At 33.1% G+C, this 25625-nt stretch overlaps 1 protein-coding gene and 1 long non-coding RNA gene across 4 annotated transcripts in view; one reads left to right on the top strand and one right to left on the bottom strand.

The window, feature by feature from the left end:
* LOC140451943 (uncharacterized) overlaps positions 1-25625 on the top strand; it is a 261924-nt gene that overhangs the window by 95360 nt on the left and 140939 nt on the right. Inside the window, exon 2 of the long non-coding RNA XR_011952106.1 lies at positions 16883-16941. This is a non-coding gene — a long non-coding RNA (uncharacterized lncRNA). The remainder of the gene's footprint in view (positions 1-16882; positions 16942-25625) is intronic.
* The window catches only part of svp (COUP transcription factor 2), a 198324-nt gene that overhangs the window by 63726 nt on the left and 108973 nt on the right, over positions 1-25625 (bottom strand). For all 3 annotated transcript variants that reach the window (XM_072545924.1, XM_072545925.1, XM_072545926.1), the window contains one exon: positions 16427-16725. In XM_072545924.1, the coding sequence (XP_072402025.1) occupies positions 16427-16725 (299 nt within the window). The remainder of the gene's footprint in view (positions 1-16426; positions 16726-25625) is intronic.

The raw sequence follows: 25625 nt of genomic DNA, 5'->3' as shown, positions 1-25625 counted from the left end.
GATGGGCAAGAACTGTCACCGAAAATGCCAAAATATTTGCAGATAATCTCACTGAAGTCTATAAACCCTACAAATCGAACACACCTATAGAACATCAACAAAAAATGCCTGATTACATTCAAACACCTTATGTTTACATAAATTTATTCTCTAATAAAAGAAATAAACAGTAAGAAAAACTCTGTTTCCGTTTTCGTCAATTTGGACTGGGTGCCAATACCATTTCAGTGGTAATATACTATATGTCTTCTATAATTGTCTTTTTGGTCCCGATGATTTCTTTTATTCGTTCGTTTCTCTGTCAGCTTTGAATATCCTAGATGATCTTCGCTATACATATGTTCTTGTGGCATCTTAAGACCAATTACTATTTTTACTAGGAATTTGTATTTTGAGAACTATTTCCGAAGTGGAAATCGCAACGCCAAATAAACGTTTTAAAATAAAATTGTGGTTAATATCCAGTAAAAATATTAAATTGCTCTTTTTTTAGTAACAGAATTTCCTTGATATCCTGTTTGTCCATTCCTTCTTTATTTATGACGTTCCGTGATATCTATAATTTTCACATCCTTTTATTTTTTCATTCCGGTCATTTCCTAAAATCAGGTGCATTTCCTTTCCATATACACAGTATTTTTGTTTTGTTTAAATACAATAATAAATTTTACTGTATAAATATGTTTATAATTTAATTTACCCATTCCGTAACATTTTTTCTTCGTTTATTAGTACTTATACGAGTATACTTTTAATAATAAGACAGGTAAAGAGCATCCCTATTTATGTCGTGTTTTAATGGCTCGTATTGTCTTTAGGAACATTTCTTTTATAGCCTTTGATTAACGTATTATTTAAATTGGTTCTTTCCATTGCTTTCCATAATTTTTTAACATGTAGAATGTAGATACTCATAAGATTGCTGTAGGTCTATGAATTTTATGTAGAGGCTTCGTTCTGTAGGTGTTTTTTCTTAATTTATTGGTTTTTAAAATGAATATATGATTCTCAAATGATCGTCTTGCTATGAACTTATATTGTTCTTCGGCTTCTTCGTGTTGTTCATTTTATATTAAATTATTTTTTTATAACATTTGCTGACAATCTGTTAAACATTAGTGTTTGTAATGCCTTTATAATTCTCCTATTTTATTAATTGCTGTGAAAAATCCTATTTTTTATTCTTCTTCTGTTTTTGTCGTATAATAGTTCTTCTTAACAACAGTAGAAATCTTAAGATTTCCTACTTGACGAAGATAAATTCAAATTTTTACCACTGTGCTTTCTAAAACTTGCAAAGCGGACAGATTGATAAATTAGTCGACAAGGGATCAATAATTTGCATTCCACATGCTGTTCATCACGGCAAAGATTTTTAAAGAACAGAGGCTCTGTATATGTCGCTCTGATGGTATCTAATGAGGTTAAAATACGTATAAGCGGCTGGCGGATGCCCTGCATTGAAATTAAATCTAATACCGTCTTTCTGTTTTAGTTCTTCTTAACTTCTCACATCAGGCCTTTATCTGTTCCGCCTTGATATTTCATGGTCTGCTTGCTCTTTTATTTTCCATTTTTTTAAATTGTTTTTTCTACTGTATTTATTGTTAATTTCATTCATTCCCCCGTGTTTTTTCTCGTTCCTGATATTAATTTCAATTCTCTTGCAGAAGTTGTATGTAGTATGTTTTCCATGTGGCTCCTATTATTATTCCGGGACTAGATATTTTGTGATTCTTTTTGATAGTGATACCTCTGTCATATTCAATATAAATTTAATAGTAGTAGAGTACTTCCAGAATTTGGACATGTTTCTTTAAATTCTTCATCATCTCATCTAGATTTAATACAAGTAGTTCTAGTACAAAAAACAATAAAATTGCAAAGTATTGCTGAAGAGAAATTTGCCAGAGTCACTGTAGATAACTCAAAGGAAACTATTTGAATATGTTGTAAATACTAAAGAAAAGTACTGGGAAATAAATATCCCGTAAATATAATAATTAAAGAATTAGGGATTTTTTAAATTACTTTTTATGACACAGTCTGTCTTAATGTAAAACATTTTTTCTTTGAACTGTGAAGTATCGTTCAGATGGTTCTTTAACTTGTGCCTCCTTTGAGTTGATGAATAATGCATTAAATAATTTTTGTCAGAAATTTCTAGATGTACTATTATCATTTGAAATGAAATCAGCTGGAACTCATGAAGTATTCATATGTAAGACGTGTATATCCTATTCTAAATCTTCAAATTACTGACTTAATTTTCTTATGTAAAAGGAAATCGGTACATGCAGTTGCACTGTTGTTTCTAGATGTATTTAATTAGGATTTCTTATATTTTTCCTGAAAATATACACCTAGGTACATAAAACTCGACTCAAATCGCAAATTTAAATTTTAAGTATTGTTATTTTTTAGAAATTATACAGAAAAACAACTTAAAACTCGAAAAGTGTAATAAATAAGATATTTCACTTTACGTAATGTATATTTATATACATCCATTATCCTTCTCTAAGTTCTTTGAAGCTCATTGATTTTTTACTCTTTCTATCCATGTTTTTTCAGTCTTCCTCTCTTCCGTGCGTTCCCTAATTTCCTCATTTATTATCTTCTCTCTCCTAGAAATCCTTAGCATTCGCCTAATGATATCCATTTGTGTGGCTTCTATCTTTCTTCGGTTTGTCTCTGGTAATAATGGCCACGTTTCACATCCGTATATCAGCTACTTTTTACGAAAATTTCATAGGCATCCGTAGCTATAGCTTTTCTAGATTGTATTAGTCTGGTATTAATTTCTTGGTCATCTGTTACTTGTCGATTAAATATTGTTCCTAGATTTTTATATTCATTAACCGTACCTACTCCTTGTTGTTATCTAGTATAAGATATGCTTTGTCTGTTCCAATACTGAGTTTTTTATTGGTATTAAGTATTAGTCCTCATTTCTGATATTTTTCGGCCGACTTTTTTATCATGTATTTGATATCCTCCTTATCGTTTGCTATGATGACCCGATCATCTCCAAATTGAATTATATATAGGGAGTTATTATTCACTTCTATTCCCATACCACGATACCTTCTTTTCAAAGTAGTCCTAAGGAAGATATTTGGACCTATTAACGAAGACGGAGTATGTAGATCCAGGTGCAACCACGAAATCAATCAACTCTTCAAAGAGACACCGATCTCAGAATTCGTTCAGATCTCAATAGAGACTTCGATGGGCTAGTCATATAGTGGGAATGCCGAATTTGCATGATCAAAAGGAAGGCCACGGAAAAGGTGGGAGAATGAAGTGGCAGCGGACGCGCAAAATTTGCTAGACGTAAGAATCTGGAGAGGATCGGCGCGGGATAGACAAAGTTGGAGGCATAGTGTGGAGAAAACCAGGGCCCGATTTGGACTGTAGTGCCATTGGAGAGAAAAAGAGAGATTGATCACTAAAATACTCTTAGAGCTTCGTTAACAAAGCTCACTAAATAATCGCTGTAAAATGTTTGAACACTAAAAGATTTGTGACACATCTCATTAGAACCAGACCAAGTGACAAATGTAACTTCGAAATGAATCTTACAGTACCTATGGAAATATTTATGAGGACAAAAGACACCTTTAAAATCTACAGTTTACAAGGCAAACTCGAAAGAGCAGTACATAGCTATATTTTTATTGGGTTTTTTTGGAATTAATGACTATTAGCAAAAAGTTCAACTTGTTATACTTTCATAATTGCACAGAGTGTACAACAAATATAGGAGCTTTAAAACTAATTCGGGCCTTACTTTCTTAGACCTTATCCAACCACAGCGAAAGAAAAAATGATATATCAAGATTTCTGTAGTTCAAAGCAAAATCTATTTACATTAGATGAAGGCAGTTATGTGACAAGCACATAAAGTTTACAGGAATTTAAAAAATTTTACCGATCAATCGCTTATGCTCCTTCAAATGTCCCATAAAATTTCTAAATTGTTTTGACCTAAACTGGCAATATGCCATTTCAATAAACGACCATTTTAATGTGGGACAATTCCGCGGGACTAATCTCACAATGGTAGTTCTTCGGAAGGATGAAGTGGCAGCGGACGCGCTAAATTTTCTAGACGTAAAAACCTGGAGAAGATCGGCGTGGAACCGGCAAGGTTGGAGGCATAGTTTGGAGGACGCCAAGGCTCGATTTGATCTGTAGCGCCGTTGAAGAGCTGTTTCATATCATCTGCCCACTCTTAATTTTGGCTTTTTTGTTTATCTTCTTTAACCAAGTGTTTCTTCCTCCGCTTCATGAATACTGTTCGACTATATTAGTATACATTTCTTGGAATTCATTTTTGTTATTGTTCATTATCAAGACTACTTGTTTTATAAAGTGTAGCAAGAAAAAATACTAGAAACGGATTCGTGGAATTTGTTAATAGTGTATAAAAAACGTTTGTCAAATTGAAAGTCTTTGCCTTGCAAAATATTAGTGAGTGGGTATTAAGAAGACGACTTAAGGAAACACATCTGACTTCAATGAGATCGACAACTGGTCTATATACATAAACCCTGAATCATGAAAAGACGAAGAAGATACATGGACGATCTGAATTAGAAACAATGGGGAACAGATTGAAAAATAAAAAAGAATTCCACAGTATACTAGAAATGAACAGCATAATTTCAAAACTGGTAGTGACAAATACAATAGGGAAAAATGGTAAGAAAAAAAGATGTAATAACATCTAGTGGAATATTATACCTTTTATAAAGGAATTTTCAAATAAATTTTTTATCTAGTGGAATGATATCCGGAGAGACTTTTAAAAAAAGAAAAAAAGAAATAAAAAACGAAAGTAGTTTATAGCTGGTTTTAATATTCCCGAGCAATGAAAAACTGAAATATTTCCAAAAATGTTTGGTGACGCCCATCTCTAATATGAGCATCGATGAAATACCGGTATATCATGACTTCGCTATTATTAATAATCACGACTGGTTTTCCTGTACATAACTTTTATGCTATACTCTTCTATATAATATACGTGAATACATACATATATATATATATATATATATATATATATATATATATATATATATATATATATATATACGTATCAAGATGGCTAATAGGGGGTGTTCAGAAAGGAGAAACAAAGCCTCATCAAGAACCATTATTTCATTTTAAATTTCCTCTACAGAATTGCTGTTGAGATCAATTAATTTTTGTAGTCTAAGCGTATGTTTTTGTACACTTCTGGCGTTCATCTGTGCACTCATCTCATAAAACTACTCTTCCACAGTCCAAGTAAAACAATTTTCTAAACAAAACTCTTGTCAAGATTTCCATTCTGGAGACTTCCATACAATGTGTAGGAAGCTTTCAACTAGAGCTAAGGTGTCAAGATTCATACGTCGATCGATCGCACTTGGTAGTGTCCAAAAATTATCTCACTACAAAGAGAAATACAGTAGTTGGACGAATGAACAGGAAACCACAACCCCATAGTCCTAGAAATAGGAACATGGGAAGTGAAACGCCCAACATCAAGGAAAAAGATGAAAACAAATTGTAAAAACTTCAAGATTTGTGAGCGAATTGGAAACATCCCAACAATATAAAATTCACGAGATCTAAAAGAAAAAGTCCTGGAGTTTGAAAATATAAAAGAAGCTCTAAGGAACAGTACCAGAGAGGAACAGCGTACAATACATAGGGGTATGTTTAGAGAAATAAACCCTGAACTAATAGAAGAACAAGAATCAACGAAGACAGAAACAGGACAAACAGACTAAATCGACAAGTGAAACAGGCACTAATCAAATACTGAATCCAAAGATGTGACGAGCACGTAAAATAAATGGAAGAACGAGGACAGAACATGAAAAAAATATGGAAGCTACAAAGAATATTAAGGATTGATAGTAACACTCACAGTGAAAACGGAATTGTGTACTCCGTGGAAGAAAAAGAAGAGGTGATGAGAAGGACTCTCGAGAGTAAGTGTATAATGATTCCATGTGATAATAATTCACAAACCAGGGAAGGACAGCATTTTCCCTCAAATCTATAGGCCGATTAGCTTACTTTCAGCACTACAGTGAAGAACCAGTAGTTTTCAGAAATGCCAAATCTATAATGTTGGATCTTAGAATCGTGCTTCAGGTGTATTTGTTGGCAAGGAGAAAAATTCTTTTACTGGTTTTAGGAATATTGGCCACATTATGGATAAGGGATATGCTATACCATTTATTAAAAATTTTGCTATATCATTGTTAAAGTTGATATCTCCCGAGACTAAGACTTTTCGTTCAAGGTAGCTTCTTCAATTGTCATTTTAGGGAGTTTTACAGATGGCACTCTGACCTTATAGTAACTCATTATTATTGGTATATTCTTATTGCTGACTTCTTCTTTCAGTGGTGTTAACTAGAGCCTGCGACATTCTATTGATGAGTTTGCTACACATTTTTCTTCATTTAGTAAGATTCTACTCTTCTATACAAAGCCACACTCAAACCTATCTTGTACTACGGACTACACCTATGGGGCTGTGCAAAGCCAATGCCCCGAATATCATCCAAAGATTTCAGTCTTAAGTGCTAAGATCGATAGTGTGTGCACCATGGTACGTAAGTAATCAGAACCTTCACTACGACGTATAAGATTCCTTTCATCAGAGAAGAAATACATCGAGCCACGTAGTCACAAAATAAGCGTACCATTCACCACGAAAATGAGAAAGTATAGGAGTTATTTAACAATGGTCCAGTCATAAGTAGACTAGATAGAACCTGGCCTAAAAGAACTACTTCATAAACTAAACCAAAATAGAATAAGGTTAGACAATATTGGGTGTCTCTCCTTTACGCACAAAACCAGTAACACATTTACTTAATAGTCTGTAAAGATGTAGATTGTAAATAAACATAGTTATAAAAAAAATTAGTAAGATGTGGGCTGCTTCCCCGATTTTCTGCTTTTTTCTGTCTGTTGCATTCATGTCTATTGATCCATCATTCTATCTCCTTCTAGAATTAGCTACATAGGCACAGGAAGATCGGAATTTGATGTGAATCCAAAGGTACAACAACACCTCTCAGAATTTCAGTTAAAATGGCTATTAGCCCACAAGATCGAGGCCAAGTAAGTCAACTGTCAAGTTAGTTTTTGCGACACACAGTGCCAATTTATATACATTTACAGGTTAAAGCTAATAATTTCTTAATTTAAAAATTTCTGTGGTTTAGTCCCATATAAAATAATATTTAATTATACTATCAATATTTTCCAAACGCAGTATATTTATATTCCTAAATTATTTGACTATAGACATTTTTTAACCGATCTACAACATTTACCGCTAAAACAGTGTCTACGTGGTAATTAAGTGAAAAAACTTTTACTTTTTGGCACACAGCCACAGACTATTTTTATTCTCTGTACCAGTATGTAAACTCGAATACTTTTTCCTTTATTTGCCATAGTTAAGCTTAATTAGATCACTGTTTTCATGCGTATCAAAGGGTGTCGAATTAAGATCAACAGTGCTGCATGTATGTGATATGTTCTTGAATATAACACTAATGTACCAGTCGGTATGATTTCAATTTCTTTTTGTTTTCAGTAATATTAATTTATTTGTTTCTTGATTTAATCATTTTGAGATTTAAAAGTTTGTTTAAGTATATAGAAAATGGCAAAAGTAGTAGATGCACATTTGTGGAAGCAGCTATAGTACCTTCCCAAAAATTTGTTTTGATATTTTCCCAAATCATATTATGTAATAGATGTATTGAGATTTTGTTATGATTTGTTATTGTTCATTGTATATTTTTGAAAATTTCAACCAATGGCGGAATAGTTCTTCGTCGAATCGACTTAAAGTGGATATATATGAACGGCCTTACAACAGGATTGTATGCACTATCACCTTTAACTTTCTTCATCGTAGAGGTCAAGCACATCCTCGCTTTAGCGAAAGTCAAAGGTATATACTTAAGTAGATTGTGGAAAATATTTCAAACCAAAGCTGTGGAAGAATTAGAAGCAATATGAAACAAGAGCTTGACAAGGAAACTGTGATTTTGAGAAGAAAATAACGAGTTATATTTAAATAACTGTAGTTATTATGTTCATTGTTAAAACGCTTTATTAAATGGCTTAATATCAATGCAACGCGAGCATGTATACAGACACTTCTTAAATGGACAAAAAAATGACAATGTAGCTTTAATTATCAACTCAAAACCGGACAAAAGCAGATACGAAGCAATAAAAGAAAAGCAATTATTGCGCATTGGTGTTTTATACTATCTGTACTGTTAAGTACTTCTAAATTTTTGCAAAATCAGGAACTTTCCGGTGTTCAAGCAAACTGATTTATAATTATGGCAAAACCAGCGACTTTTAAAGCAAAGTATTAAAAAAATAATCTTATAAATTTATTAATAATCTCTTTGCAATGAACTTTTATTTTAAAAAGAAATCACATAAAAATTTGACTTATGTAAGCCAAACAGACGATCAAGGGAAAATATTGGGTAATTTTTCGAAATTAAAATAAAATATAAACGTTTAAAAAGTCAAAAAGAAGAGTGATTTCTATTAATATTCAAAAAAGAAAGAAGTTAAAGTAAAACATGTCATACTGTGACGATACTATTATAGATTAGATGATGGTAAAAGGAAGAAAAAGATTAACCATAGGAAATATTTGACAGAAGTAAAAAAATACAACGAACAGCAGATAAGATAAAAACAATAAAACAAATATCCAGAATTGATGCCAGAATGATGAAATTAATGAAAAAACTAGTAGATCATAACAAAAGGAAAAACAGGGAGCTTTATGATATAAAAAGTATGATGGGAAATATAGTAGAGGAAATGAAAGAGACCAGAAAGGAGAATAGGAATATAAACTACAAATAATCGAATTAATACAAGAAAACGAAAATCTGAAAAAGAAAATGACGATCATGAAACAAAAAATGAAGGAAATGTAATTAACTATGAAAGTATGCCAGAAAGAAAAGAAGAAAAACAACTTAATAATTAAAGGTTTACCACTAGATACATCAGAAGAAGAGCAACTAAAAATCGAAATAAAAAACAAAGAATTGGGGATAATAACAAAAATAAACAGGGCAAAATTAAAACAATATGATGTCATTGAAGTTAATACATTTAAAGAGAAATTAAAAGTATTGAAAGCCAAAGGTAAATTCTTCTTCTTTCTCTGGCTATAATTATTTTATTAGCTGATGCTTTAAATATATTAGTTGTCGTTGTGGGGAACCATTCCCTTAGGTTTTTTAACCATGATATTCTTCTCCTCATAATTCCTCGCTTTCCGAATACTTTGCCTTGAAGGATTATTTTCAGTAATCTGTATTTAGTGTCGTTTCTCATTATGTGTCCGAGATATTCTAACTTTCTCCTTTTAATCGTATACATCACTTCTTTCTTTCCCCGTTCTTCTTAGTACAGTCTCGTTGGTTAACTTGTCTGTCCATGATATCCTTAGGATTCTTCTGTATAGCCACATCTCGAAGGCTTCAAGTTTTTCTCCTTCGCTTCAGTGAGTGTCCAGGATTTAACTTCGTAGTTTAATATCGAGAAGATATAACATCGTAGGAGCCTTACTTATATCTCCAGATTAAGGTTGTGGCTTTTAAAGAGTTTGGCCATGTTGTTGAATGCACTCCTAGCCTTCTCTATTCTACATTTTACTTCTTGTAAGTGATCCCATTGTTCGTTTACTATTGTTCCAAGATAGGTAAACTGTTTTACTCAGTCGACTGGTGTATTTTGATAAGCAGTTGGACGTCTTTAATTTTATTTTTGCTGATGACCATAAATTTAGTTTTTGATATGTTTACTTGTAGTCCAAATTTTTCACTTACTTCATTTACTTTGCTTATTAGTTGCTGTAAACTGTTTAAACTGTCTGCAAAAATAACGGTGTCATCTGCATCGCGGATGTTGTTTCGGCGTTCTCCATTTAAAAGGATACCATGATCGCAATTTTCCAAGGCTTCACTAAATATTTCATCTGAATATAGGTTGAATAATATAGGTGAAAGTATACATCCTTGTCTAATGCCCCGCAGAATCTTGATCGCTTCCGTCGGTTCATATCCAAGATTTGCTCTTATTGTGGCTGATTGGTTCCAGTATAAATTTTGTATTATACGCCGGTTTTTAGCATCTATTTGGGCTTTTGTTAGAACATCCATCAATTTTCGGTGTTAAACTGTGTCAAATGCTTTTTGGTAGTCCACAATGCAGGTGTAGATATCGCAAGTCATATCTCTGCATCTTTGAAATGATACCTGTAGACTAAACAGTGAATCTCTCGTACCTACGCCTGTCATGAATCCAAACTGTGTGTCTTGTATTCTCTCTTCACATAGCTTGTATATTATTCTGCGATGTATAATTTTAAGAAAAAGTTTTAGTGTATAGCTCATTAGACTTATTAGCCTATATTCTCCGCACTTTTTCGCTCTCTGTATCTTTGGTAACGTAATAAATTCTGAAATTACCCAATCTTTTAGAATATTGCCTGTGTAATAGATATTATTGAAGATTTTACATAGTATTCTTAAAGATTCATCATCAAGAAGTTTAAGAAATTCAGGAAATTCAGACTGTACTCCGTCTAGTCCTGGAGCTCTCCCTTCTTTTGGTGATATTATGGCTGCTCTTATTTCTGCCACTAGTATAGGTCCTGTTTCCGTAGGTATTGGGGACTGGTTCTCCCTCTCATCAAAAAATAAATTTTGTATGTAATTTTTCCAGGTATTATCAATACTCTCTTTGTCCACGATTACCTGTCCGTTGTAATTCCGTTGTTAACGGTAAATTAACAAGATATAAACAATACCGAGTATACATAGAATGTGACCTGACACTAAAAGATATAGAAATATAAAGAAATCTTAGGAACATAGCCGCAAACGAAAGAGAAAATGGGAAAAGGACAAAAATAGGTTATGGATTCATAATAATTATAGAAGACACAGTGATAATCCACAGAAGGGTTCTGGACCCCTGAATGGAGTATTAGCCTCCTCTTTTGCGAGGCTGTCAGCTTCCTCATTTCCTGCAATTTCCTTGTGACCTGGCACTCACACAAACATACTTTGTTGCGTTCTGCCAGCTTCTTGAGGGATTGTTTACAGTCCCAAATCATCTTTGACTCACAAGTAAATGACTTTAGAGCCTTAAGGCGGCTTGGCTGTCTGATAAAATAAAGACTTTTGTCCTACGAGTGTCTCGGTTGAGACATTCTTGGGAACTTATGCCTATAGCATGTTTTTCTGCCTGAAAGATAATTGGGGCGTCCAAAAGATGTGGATAGCCTAAAATTGGACCCAGTCACTCCCACTCCTGCCCTTTAATCTATCTTAGATCCATTTCACTAATACTAGTGGTACTAGTGTACCACTAATGAACTCTCCGTACCACTAATGAACTCTTTAGGTCAGCTGTTAACAAGGTCAGGATAGCCTTGATGATTTCCAATCTCCTATAGGAGTGGCACAAGAAGAAGAAGAAGATCCATTCCATTCGTATACCATACAAGTGAACCTTTTTCCAGTTTCGGTTAAAGTTCTTCACCCATTGTTGACATTGCCCCTGTGATTACCAGACAAGCTAGCCGCCGCACTTTTTGCAGCTTGGCATTAGTTGTTGTTTGTTGTGTTTTTGGCCACCATACGAGTGATGTTTATGTGATCATGGGCCTAATAATCATTTTATATGACCAGAGGGACATTTTCGGTTTCAGGCTTTAAGTCTTTCCAAATGTCTTGATGTAGCTCCAACTTGCCACCAAGGCTCTGGATAAGATTTTCTCAATATGACTATTTCAGGCTCGTTTTTACTATCGCCCACAGCAGGAGCGATAGTACTCCTCGTTGAGGGCACCGTTTTACTGCTGTAACAGTTACAGACTCTCCCCCAATATTAGCAGTAATGATTCTGGTTTTTGGCATCGACTGAATCCATAGTATTAGTGAGGCTTCAATGCTTCTCTTTACTAGTGCTCTTTTTATGGATTTAAATAAGGTATTATCGAATGCTCCCTCTGTGTCAATGAAAGCGCAAGGACCTATTTCTTCTGCCACTATTTTTTTTTTCAATACTTCCAATTAGCGAGTTTAGAGTATTTATAGTGGATTTGTCTCTCTGGTAGACAAATTTATGTTTGTGAAGCAGTTTCCTCCTTAGAGTTTCGCTTCTTATGTAGTAGTCTACCAGTTCTCCATTGTTTTTAGGAGAAAGGAGTTGAGACATATGCGGCGATATGACTTCGGTTCGTCCTTAAGATGTTTCCCCGTCTTTGGTATAAATATCACCTTTTCGTTCCTTAAAGTTTTTTGGAGTAAAACAGGAAGTATTCCGTCCTTACTTGGAGATTTAAAAGGTTTGAAGCTTTTAATGGCCCATTCGATTTTGCTATTTTTTCCGCTAGTTACTTTTGGATCTGTTTAGGCCCCTTGGAGCCTCTGCCAGCTGGATACTTTGCGGTTTATCTTCTAGCATTTGTTGAGAGCCAGGAAAATGAGTCTTTGAAAGCTCTCTAATAGTAAGGTTGTCAGTGTCAGTGTAGTCACATTTTGAAGTCGTTGTGCAGGGGCTAATTCTGTTAACTCTTCGCAGTTTCCTCCAAGAGTTTCCTTTTGATTTTCTGAGATCTTTGTTATACTCACTAAGAGCATTACTGTATATTTTTCCTAAAGTTTAGCCAATTCTTTGTTCCACCAGGGAACATCCCTAGTGGTTGTCTTATGTTTTAATGGACAACTTGATTTATATGCCTTTATTATGGCATATTGAACTTACTGTGAGGCTCTATCTAGATTTTCCTCTCTGTCGAGCGACGTATCGAGTTCCTCCATTTTGCTTTCGAGACACTCTTTATAAGTGTCCCAATCGATCTGTTTTGGGTCTCGATATTTTTCAAGGCCCTCAGTGTGACTAAGTAGTTTTACGCCCCTCTAGTTTGTACATTTTTTAAAACTTTTCGTAAAGAGGTACTAGTATACTATTTTTCCATCCTTCATTTATAATACTTCCATAATTATAATAAAAAAACCTGTTAGCCAACTCTTAAAAAGCTGTTCACATTTCCCCAGGGATATCATCTGGTCTAACTACTTTACTTATTTATTTTCCCTCTAATATTTTCTCTTGTATATGTATTAATATTCTTATTTATTTTCCCATTCTTTTTCGATAACATCTTCGAAGACATATCCTCTCTATTGCAGCTATCCTGATGTTGTTTATTTTATTTATTATTTAGTTTTGGCAGTTAAAAAAGCTACTTTCTGAACATACCTGAAATGCATATACCCAAAAACTAAGTGATCCAATCTTAATAGAATTACCTAAATATAAAAGTCGCCCATTTCGCTCGTTTGTCAGGTGCATCCAAAAAAATCTGGCCTGGTCCTTTTTTAGTGCCATTACAACTTTTCTTATATAATCGTGTCACCGGCCTTTCTTACCAGTTTCTGAGTTCCAGGTAATAATTTAAATAATTTACTTGTTCATCTCGTTTCTTTTCTAGTTACAACAGTGTTAGACTCTTTTTTAGGTTTGAAGCGGTGGTAATAAATTCAAACGAAATTTTAATATGAATGAGAAAAGCATGCCTCTAATTTTTATAGGATTTTCTGCATTTAGTACTTCATTTAAAATTACGTGTGGGCATATTTTAATTCCGAATTTATTTTTAATTTTTCAATAACGACCTTTCGTGTCAATAACTTTACAAGAATCCTTTGCGAACGATTTAACCTGATATATCTGTGATAATTTGAATGTGAGGAAGAAAAGCCACTGACGACAGTGGAGATAACTATAAAAATACTTGTATTAGGCTATTGATTAGGTAAGTACTTTAGAAAGGAACTACAACGTTAAAGCGGTTTTAATATTTCATGTGGTCAATGGACAGCCAAATATGAAAAAACTGCGAACTGCTACCATTTAAATGGGTGCACTTTTGAGAAAGGTGTAAATTAGTCCCTATGCACTAAGGTACATTTGGTTGAATTCTATGGACTTTCTGTACATATACATCAACAGGAAAGTTGTTCAAAATTAAATTTCCTATCGAAATGGCAACTTTTAAAACTCAAAAATATTTTTTTTTGATCAAAGTATTTAAAAAAAAACGAACCAAAAAAATCACGAAAATACGCGATTTTTCTTTTTTACCCCGTAACTTTTTTCCACAGAGGCATTGCTTCACAGAAAACAAACTTCTATCCTTCCTCTTCAAAATGACGTTTGGTAGAAGTTTTTAGGATTTATAGTACCCAAGATAAGATTTTTCAAAGTTCGCCGCTCACACCATTTTGGGCCATTTTTGCTAAGTTTTACAACTATTTTTTAAATTTCTCATTATTACTTTTCTTCTTGTAAATTTAGGTATATGCATAAAAAATATCAGTAAAAGTTAGCAAAAATCGTTAAAAGTAAAAAATTTTGAAGAACCATATCTTGCTTAAACTTAGTCCTAGAACCTTCTCCAGCAGACCATTTTAAAGGTAATAGACCATTTCTTTCTATTAAATATACCATTGTATACCTAAGATTTCATAGAAATAAAGTTATTGAACAATATTTGCAAAAAACTGGAGAAAATAACCCAAAAATGGTGTAAGTGGCGAAATTTCTAGCAAAAAATCTTATCTCGTACACTATGATTTATCAAGACTTCTACTAAACGTCCTTTTGAAAAGGAAAGATAGAAGTTTTTTCCTGTGAAGCGATGCCTATACCTATACCCAACGTAGAAAAAAGTAACAGGGCAAAAAAGAAAAATCGCGTTTTTTCGTGTTTTTTTTTGCTTCGTTTTTTGAATATATTCTTGTCAAAAAAAAAAAATTATTTTTGACTTAACTCGAATTTAATTTCGATAGGAAATTTAATTTTGAACAACTTTCTGTAGATGTATATGTACAAAAAGTGCATATAATTCTCCCAAATGCGCCCTAGTGCATATCGACTAATTCATCCCTTTCTCAAAAACTCATCTTTAAATAGTAGTACTCCGCGGTTTTTTTATATTTAAGGGTCCTTTGACCACATGAAATAATAAAACCCCTTTAACGTTGTAGTTCCTTTTAGCCCTCTTTTTTTTTGGATAATCAATAGCCTACAGAGTATTTGCTGTTTACTTCCGATAACCGAAAGTGGTATGGTTGTCAAAATATTTTCTTTAAGTTTGTCATAACTTGCTATAAACTTGCTATAAACCAATTTTTATAAATATCGTGTAAGTAGTTTCTGATATACCCTGTATATAGTGTTTGATACAATTTATAGATTTGACAGTTCATTTTTGCTGAAGTTTAATGGGACTAAGGTCTGAAATCATTATTTCCTGATGTATTCCCGTCAAGTTTTGATATACTGTTACAATTCCCGCTAGGTGAGGTCTCGCAATATCTTGTATAAAAATTCTACGGTGAACATAAACGTACCTATGAGCTGCCAGAGAACTATTTGGTAGAAAACCTAACTCTGGGGGTATTAGTGAACACACAGCTTAAACTTCAGTAAACATACAGTTACATGGTAGTCGATCGTTAATATACACTGTTGTACTGCGTAAGGCTGAAAACCACAGCAAGACCTCAAGGACTGAAACCAACTTTCTTCGAGATAACCTTTTCTTGTACAATCTGGACAACTCTCCCTGGAACCATCCGGTCAACCACTTTGTAGTGGTAGCATAGTAGCCATGTAGCATAGCATAGTAGCCTGGAAGAAAGTTTTTTGGCTTTATTGATGATTTTTTACGAGAAAGTAGTCAGCCAACGGCCAGCTACGATGATGATCAGGAGTAGCTGATGCTATAGAAAGAATAGCAAAAATGGAACTGCACAGGCTCGAATGACAGATAATAGATAGACAAGAAGCGAATAATGGAAGGGATACCGAGAGATGATGCCTAAGGAACTAAAGGTCATCCACCAACACGTTGCCAGAAAAACTGCATGCAAGACGTTTAAGATCAAAACAGATAGAAAATTATGAGAAAGATCGATGTTAAGTAGCGGAGAAGTGAAGATTGCATGATGATGTGGCAACAGTAAATTGTAGTGCTTCGTCTAAAAGATAATCCAGCAGTACAAAACCTTATGTAATGGATCATTTAATAATATTATTCGAGTTAAGTATTATTTAGTAAAATTTTGAACACCAAAAACCGTTATTTTTTGGAATATAGTAAATATTTTTCAGCCAGGTCCTGATCCTATGATTATTAGGTTAGCCTTCCCAAAATATATTAACAGTAACATTACAAATATTGTACTTTTGAATAAGTGAACAAATGTAGCCAAATCCTTTAAAACAGTAGAAATATGATATAATAATAAACATTGTACTATGTATTAATATTTACCTGGTCAGTTACTTGAAGGTCTGGAAAAAACGGTATATTCCTTGCCCATTCTACTGCTGAGAATAGCAGCCGCGCCGCTAACTCGCATATATTGTCAATGCCCATTATGTTATTACTTTGCAGACATTGACCATATCGACTTGTAGGGTACGGCTCTGCTCTTAATAATAGTGATATGTAACTACTGAGGTACGTGTGGTTGCTTAAAGATGTATTCATCGAGTCTGTTGAGTTAAGGAACTGATTTGGTAAACCTGGAAGCGAAGGCTGCGATGGTGGTACTCTGCCACGCTGTACAGCTGAAAGAGAATGTTTATATTAATAATCTAGTTCACTCACAAACCTATCCTTTACAACTTTCTTAATAAGTTATACAATCCCAATGTTTTTTGGTTACCTAGTATCTAATTGTATCACACGTCAATTATTCACATTTTAATACTTAAATGTTTATAGGTTGGCAGTTCGGGTGAATGTGCAACTGTGCAGTCAACATAACCTTGTTAACCTTTATGGTAAGTACCATTTAGTTAAAAATCTAATCAAATTTAATCTACGGCCACTATTGGACAATATATATTCCTGATAAATAAATTTCAACCTTTAATACTTATCAGTAAGAAGGCATCATAAAAAGGTTTACAGGAAATAATAAATATAAATGTGGATTTATGTATGTAATTCCTTAAGGGGCTTTAACAAAAGTGTCACAAATTTAAAAAAGCTCTATTTGAGGCGTAAATGCCATAAAATAGGAGTAAAATGAGCCGCACATTTCTGGTTAACATTTCGCTCCACGGCATATGGCGATAAAATCTAATGAACCATGCATTTCCAATTAAAAATCTTGATTTGGGGCGTTCAAATATGTAATGTATTAAAGCACCTTCCCCTTGTGGTTAAAAGCCAGTCCTCGAATATTAATTGATATGTTTTTTAATGTTTGGATTTATGTTAACTAGTAAGTAGACAAAAGGGATATAATTATTTATGTTTTCAAACTTATTTATAGATTGAAGAGTTTATAATTTCAGCCTCTGGTGTAAGGCTTACTACTCTATAATTATTGTGATCTTATTTATTACCTTTTTAAATATTAGTGTCAGCGAATCACCCTTCCAAAATTCGGTGTAAACTGTGGGCATTAAAAGATAATTAAGATATGATTGGATTAGACCATATTATCCTTGTAGCCAAAATAAAACAAATGTAAAACACGCGATAAACTCGCAGAGACAAAGAAGTTAACAATAAGAAAGGATGAAGACGTTTCTCCAAAAAGTAGAAAAATCTCTGCCCTCTGTTCTTAACGGTACATCTCAAGAAATATTGGAAGCGTCAAACATTGTGTTATAACACCAGTGAATCTTGTAAAGACAAATAATTCTGTAAAGAGAAAACACTGGATAACAGATTACATATTTCAAATAATTGAAAATAGAAGACACTTTTGTCAAACTGGTGTGCACACGGAAAGTGAAAAAACTAATTTAAACCTCAACAAAGATATAAACCGTAGATACAAGCTGACAAACAACAATATTACAACAACATATCCAACCAGGATTAAAATAACCAGCTAAAAAAACTGTTTCGAAAAATACGATACATAACAAGGACAAGGAACTTAAAACCCAGAACTTGGGCTGTCGAAGCCACACAGGAATTCTGAAAACAAATATAGAGGATATAGCATATAAACAAATGAACGGGGTACTGTGGGATAGACAGATTACCAGAAATACAAAGAAGAGAATTTATAACACTTTGGTACGCAGTATAATGACCTATGGAGCAGAGAATTGGGTAATAAAAAAACGAAACAGGTCCAAAATCACAGCAACTGAAATGGAGTTCATGAGAAGAAGCTGCAGAGTTACAAAAATGGATCACATTACAAATTACAAATTACATTAGACGAAGCTTTAAGACATGGGACCAAACGTTATCTAAGGACAACAAAAGAAGAATTTACAAGATCCTAATTAAAAGCATAGTTACGGATGACTAGGAAGTATGGTAAATAAAGAATACAACAGAGAAAATGCTTAACATATCCGAAATGGATTTCTAGCGACGTTCAGTTCAAGATACAAGATATTTCTGAATATATTGGAACGTTATCTTTATGTATAAGACATTTATTGAAAAAATCCCAAAATTTTTTCGATCGGCGATCTGAACCAAATTTTACCAGCTCTAAAGAAATGCCTCCAGGTCCCAGTGCTTGCCATTCGCATATATTTCAAACCATCCTATTCTTTTTCCTGAGTGACCGTTTCTATATTTTCAGTTTTTCCTGGATGTACATTTCTATTCTTACCATAAATTCATAATATTTAAATAAATTTGGAAAAACAACGTGACAATACCAAGAAAAAAAATATAAGAAAAAGTATGTTGAATTTATATATATTTAACATATGCATGTATTGTTGTCACCAGGTTATGGTTCTTTCAGATACTAAAGTACAACGAATTTACTCGTAAAACTGAAAAATGACTCCGATTTATTTTCGTTAACCTATTCCGTATTTTCCCACAATCTAAACTACCCATACACATTTCAATAACAAAATATTATTGTTCAATACCGCCTCGTAAGAAGTGGACTTCGGTCAATTTAAATATGGTAGGTATCTCCTTTTTTCCGAAACAGAATTCTTTTCAAAATATATATAATGTAAGCAGAGGGACATGGGAATATTTAGGCTTATAAATATATAGTAAGCAGGGAATAGTAAACCAGATCCCTCTTCTTGTAGATGATTGATCGATTTAATATACAAATACTTGACCGTAACGGCCAACAAAAGGCCGGTGGTCGTTGTCTTGCCTGAAAGATCGTTTACCGCTTGAATATATTAACAGTTTCCCTAAGATTAATGGTGTTTCAACGTACAGGATTGCTTTTTTAGTATTTCTATGTTTACTAAATTTTTTATCCGTCATTTTCTTATTGTAAATCGTCGTCGAGATGACTTGTACAATTATACACAATTAAAATGAATTTGCATATTTATTTTTCAACAGTTTTAATATACACAAAAGATAATATAATTTACAAACACACAAAAATAAAAACAAGGGATATTATTAGATCTAGTAGACGAAATAAATATGTTCCACATAAACATGGACAGAGTAAATGATGTGGAGATTAAAAAACTTATAGAAATAAATGAACTATTTTTTTTTTACTGAAAAACTAATTATGGACAAGTTCAAATGGAAAGAAATGACAGAGCAATTAAAACAAGATAAATGAAAAGACTGATATGTTTTGTACACATTTATGACAAATCAAAAGTTGGAAAAGGGGGAAGTATTTGAAGTGTGTAAAAGATTTTAATTCCTAGCTGAGCGCTTTCGGCTTGCAAAGCCATCATTGGAGCTATGGTCAAATATAAAGTATCCTACTAGGAGAGATGGAGTGGTAAGCAGAAAATTGCTGGTTCTATTTTTTCTTTTTAAAAATTTTTTTACTCACAAAAGTCTGTACACTAAACTCCACAAAAAATACATTAAAAAATTTGGCTATGGTACGGGTGCCAGAACCCGACCATTTGTATCTGCTGCTTCAACTTAAGTACAAATAGTTTTTTCATTATTTAAAAGAAATTAAAAAAAAGGAAAAATAGCAATTTTGCACCAGCAATTTGCTGCTTACCAGATGATCTCTTCTAGTACAATACTTTATATTTGACCACAGCTCCGAAGATGGCTTTGTAGGCCGAAAGCGCCCAGCTAGGAATTAAAATCTTTTATACACTTAAAAAATAGTTCCCCTTTTCTAACTTTTGATTAAAACAAGATGTCCATGACAATTCACGAATATAGTAACATAGTAAAACTAGATTTTAATAATAAGAACGTCAGTAAACTTAAGTGGCAACTAAGAGATGCAAAAGAGGCGTACAAATTAGAAAATGTATGGAAATACAGGACGGCGATAGAGTGAATACGTAGACCAATTATTTCAAGACTAGAGACAAGGAACTTGATCTATGAACAGTTTAAACGGAGATGTAGAATCCGAAATTACTAAAGCAGATATTATTCAAGCAATCATATTGTTTATCATTACCATTATATTTGACTGTATCCCTATTTCAGATTATTTGCAATGTTTCTTCTGATTTGGCCATGATTGTGTTATCGTCGGCGTACCGAAACTCGATAACTTATGTTAGGGAGACCTTGGTTTTGGCATGGAGTCTGTTTAGATTAAACAGTCCTTTGTCAAATCAGTAGCTTCAATCTATTTCTGTAGCGACCTTGAAAACAAGCTCGGAGCAATTATATACACCTGTTTAACTCCCGTGCTAATCAGAAAAGATTCAGTGGTTCCATCGCTGGTACGAAAGGTAGCAGTCTTACTGTCATGCAGTAGCCGCACTATCTATCTATACAGCCCTTGCTGTCCAATTTTGGACATAGGCCTCATCTTCCTTCTTCCACGTCTCTCTATTGTAGGCAGTTTGTATCCACTTAGGGCCTGCGTGTTTCTTTAAGTCATCTGACCATCGCATTTGTGGCCTTCCTCTTTTTCGTTTGTAACTATATGGTCTAAAGTGTATAATCATCTTATTCCATCTGCCGTCTTTCTGTCTTATGGTATGTCCAGCGAACTTCCACTTAAGTTTTGCTATCTGCGTTAATACATCGGTCACTTTTGTTTTGTTGCGGATCCAAGTATTTCTTTTCTTGTCTGATAGCCTGATGTTCAGCATTTGCCTTTCCATGGCTCTTTGGGTCTTTGCTATTTTTTCCATGTTTTCCTTTGTAAACGTCCAAGTTTGAGAACCGTAGGTGAGAACAGGTAGTATACATTGGTTGAAGACTTTTGTTTTTAAATATTTGGGGTCTTTTCTATTTTTTAGTATATAGGAAAGTTTTCCGAAGGATACCCAAGCCAACCGTATCCTTCTCTTTATTTCTCCGGTCTGATTTTCTTTATTTAATTTAATTAGTTGTCCCAAAGATACATATTCTTTTACTTGTTCTATCGCACTCTGTTAATATATTTTTGAGAACATCCAACAGAGGCTAAGATTTTGTAGAGTGTTCTGTTCTTTGGATTTTTCTTGCAATTAGCTTGCGCTAAAAATCATGTCGGCGCTCCCTCCATTGGGTTTTGAATCCACACTATGTTTCCGGCAGTGACTGTTCTGCAACAGGCAATAGACGATTTGATAGAATTCTATAATAATATAATTCTATAATTATAGCTGTTCTTTTTTGAGCAACAGAAAGTAATGATATTCCCCGGTAATTTCTACGTAAGACCTTTTCATTTTTTATAAAGATGGTAACAAGAAAGACATCTCGTATTTCGGCAGGGATCATTTCAGTGTTCAATATTTTTTTGATAAGTAATGAGCTTAGCTGGAATTTTGTCAGCACCAACTGCTTTATTGTTTTTTAGTTTTTAGTTATTGGTTTTTGAGGAATTTTGAGTTTTTTTTTCAACTTAAAGTGTAGATTATTATGCCATACAACATCGAAGGTTTGACTTGCATCTAAAAAAGAAATCGTGCAATAACTTTTATGCTCGTCGCCTAAAATAAAACGTGGAGGTAGAGTACACAAAAGATTTTGTAGTTTGCCATATCGAAATGTCTATGAGATCAAACAATCATCTTGAAACCTACAAATCTGTATACATATTAATATTTTATCACCAAATTATTAAACAAAAATTAATATTTTCCGGTATAGAATCTAGAAGAAAAATATCTCCCAATCTTCATAATTCACCCTGTATAGAATATTTATTTGAACTAGTTCTGCTCCTTTAAATATTCATCTGTTGGTGTTTTAACGCATGCTCCAATGCGTATTCAATAAGCATATTAGCTTCACAAGTGGAGACACAATTAAACCAACTACCTATTACTAATAGGTATTAAGACCAATTGGTGGAAAATATACGATTGCAAGGTCACTTTATCCAGGTTTTGTTGCATATAAGGATCTTAATATATTATGTAACTACTGATAATTTTACCGAAGATTTTATTTGGTTTGTTATTATTTGAAAATTGTGAAATATATGTTCACGGAAAATACTGAAAAGGAACTCGAGACAATATCGGAAAAGTGGGGACAAGCTCTTGAAAAAAAAAGTTCGTGAAATGGTCATCATAAAATTCAGCTATTATCTATTATAAATATTGGTGTTAAGAGTAATATTTTTAAGTATTTTGAAAACAGAATATTACGCAATTTATTAAAAGCATATCAGAATAGACTATTAAAACGTTATTTAAAAAATTATGTTTCAAAAAACCAGGTAGCCATGACGTGGATTCGTGCCCTCGTCGTGTAAATCAACTACAAACAGAATTGAATACATATATGTATATTAAATATATTACAGCCATTCCTTGCTCAATATTTTCCACTTATCTCTGTGATTCCATTTTACATCTCGCGTAGTCCCTTTTAAGAAGTTTTTTTTTCTAGAATCATCTCAATCTAGTAGTTCCTAAGATCTTCTAGACCGACTTCTCTTCTTTCTGCCTATATACTTCATTATGTTGCTTTTTATCCATCTGCTGCCAGTAACTCTTCTTACATTCCGTATCTTTTTTTCTCGTCTGTATATGCTAATATTCATTTTTTTTCAATGCTCTCTCTTTTACTTTCTCAGTTCTTTTACGATCTGCCGTCCTATCTATCCCATATATAACAAGTTTCATATAGGTTCATCTTTGTTCTCTTACTTCGAGTCTCAGTAGATTTCTATTGATTTCATATGTTTTTTTTACCTTTTAGAATTCTTTCCTCTGTTCTCTCTTTTCCGGCTTTCCCTATTGTTACTCCAGTGGATACAGTTTCAAATGCATGGTTCTGTATTATTAGATATTTCTGAGTTGTTGTGTCGTTATTCCCTATCGCCATGAAGTTTGTTTTGTGCTGGTTTATCTCTAGCCCTATTCTCTTTGCTTCCTTATCTAATTTTTCAATTGCTATTATAAGTGTCATCTTCGTCTTTGCTATGATAACTAGATCATCTGTTTATGCTATTACTTAAAGTTGATATGTAATAATGTGTTTGTGTATGAAGTTTGTCCTCATTATTTCTTCTAGTATCAGCTTAAACACTGTCGAGGAGATAGAGTCACTTTGTGTAACGCCTTTGCTTACTTTGATCTCCTTAGAAGTTGTTCCGTTAAAACTTATCTTTGCGGTGGTGTTCTTTAACTCACTGTTAGCATATGTCTTAATTTTTCTAGGATTCCAAGATGCCCTAGCTCTTCCACCATTTTCATCCGATTAATTGTATATTCATTCAGCGCATTAATAACGTTTTAATTCCATGTTGCTATTTTCAGTATTTTTTTTGCTTCCTTTGCATTTTTCTTTTGTGTTCCCTGCTTTTTGGACGTTAATTATTCGTTGCCAACTTCGTTGCAGTTGTCTGAGTTTTATTTATGTTTTTTGCTAGTTTTATGGATCCATGTTCATCGCTGTTTTGTCTTACTAAATTTCCACAAGTTTATGATCTTTCTGACTTCACTTCCATACTATCTCGTCTACATTAGTTTCTTGTATGCTGTCTTTACTTGTTTACCTGCCGATCTAAAAATGTTTGCTTCTTGTCTAATTTTTATCTTGATTTTTCAGTTTTCCTATCACTCTCATTTAATTCACCGTAGATATATATATATATATATATATATATATATATATATATATATATATATATATATATATATATATATATATATATATATATATATGTATATATATATATATATATATATATATATATATATTTATTTGTTGATCTTTAAATTCTTTCAACGTTGTTTTTCCTGTTCCGAGGCATAATCCTCCACAAAAGCAGCAGATAAAAACGAGATACCAAACGAATTACTGAAATATTGTGGAACAGCAATGACAGAACAATTAACAACAATAATTAATAAAATTATAAAACACAATAAAATACCGGAAGAATTGAGAACGAGCGAACTAATTCGACTATTCAAAAAAGGAGTTAAAAAATAGCCAGAAAACTACAGAGGTATAAACTTGTTAACATCATCAGGGATGAGCTACAAATAGTTATACATGAACATTTGACAGTCTATTTTAACTAAGTTACTTACGATTTGAGATTATCGCCGTAAAGAAAGCTGGTCAAAGTTATAAAAATTTTGTAAAAAATTGTATAAGTTTTTTTCACAAAATACATGTATTGTAAATTTACAAAGGCTGGTACAAAGACAACGCACAATTATTACTTTTGTGTATTGGACAGAAAGTCCTCTCTAGAGAGTTTTACATCTTTTTTTATTTAATTGTTAACCTGAACTTTATGTCATGTAAAGCCGACAATGTGCTGGATTTGCAGGTTTGAAAACTCTAACCTCTAAAATCTTCTTCTTTCTTTGATGGTCAAAGTAGAATGGAGATTTTAGTGTTCCTTGCCTTCATTGGGTGTCTGTACCTGTATTTGATTAGAATCTCAAGTTGAAGCTATTTAAAAATTGAAATTGTTAAAGTGATTGAAGATCACTTTAACAAGAGTTTGATAATTAGATCTTGGTTAATTCCAAGACCTAGTTATTATGTAAAGGTTGAAGAGTAGTATAGAATGATTTGTATTTAAATCTACCTTTGGAACACCAATGGGTGCAAAAGTTTCACCAATCCTAGCTGCATATATAGTCGATGACATCCTTGACACAGTTATTCCAGTCTTACCCTATAACCATACCTTTGTAAACGTATATGTTGATGACATCATCCTGGCACTTCCAAAAGATCAAGTGGAAGACAAGAGTTAATTTAGATTAACAGTGTCCTAAGTTCCTTTTATATCTAGAAATATACAAGCTAGATACTTATACTTAAAAATGTAAGTTGGGTGTAATTTACTAAATGCGTTACAGCATCTAAAGTACTACATCCCCTTCTACTATTGCATTTGCATATTGCATACTACAGGTACTTTTAGGTTAGATATTATTATACTCGAGGTACCACTTCAGTCTTGTTTTTATCATTCTTTATACATTAAGTACGACTTTAGACTATAAGAAGAAGCTGTGTTTCTATCTTTATTTGGTTTTAATATTAAACACATTTTCAATATATTTTCAATTCTTTAGCAACTTGGGGAAGAATGGCGGATAACACAAAACTAGGAACAATATGTTGGAATTACTGTATATGCCAAATATGG

This window comes from Diabrotica undecimpunctata, chromosome 10 (assembly GCF_040954645.1).
Source record: "Diabrotica undecimpunctata isolate CICGRU chromosome 10, icDiaUnde3, whole genome shotgun sequence".
Taxonomy (NCBI): domain Eukaryota; kingdom Metazoa; phylum Arthropoda; class Insecta; order Coleoptera; family Chrysomelidae; genus Diabrotica; species Diabrotica undecimpunctata.
The sequence above is the reverse complement of the archived record's forward strand: the minus strand, read 5'-3'. Positions and strand labels throughout refer to the sequence as shown.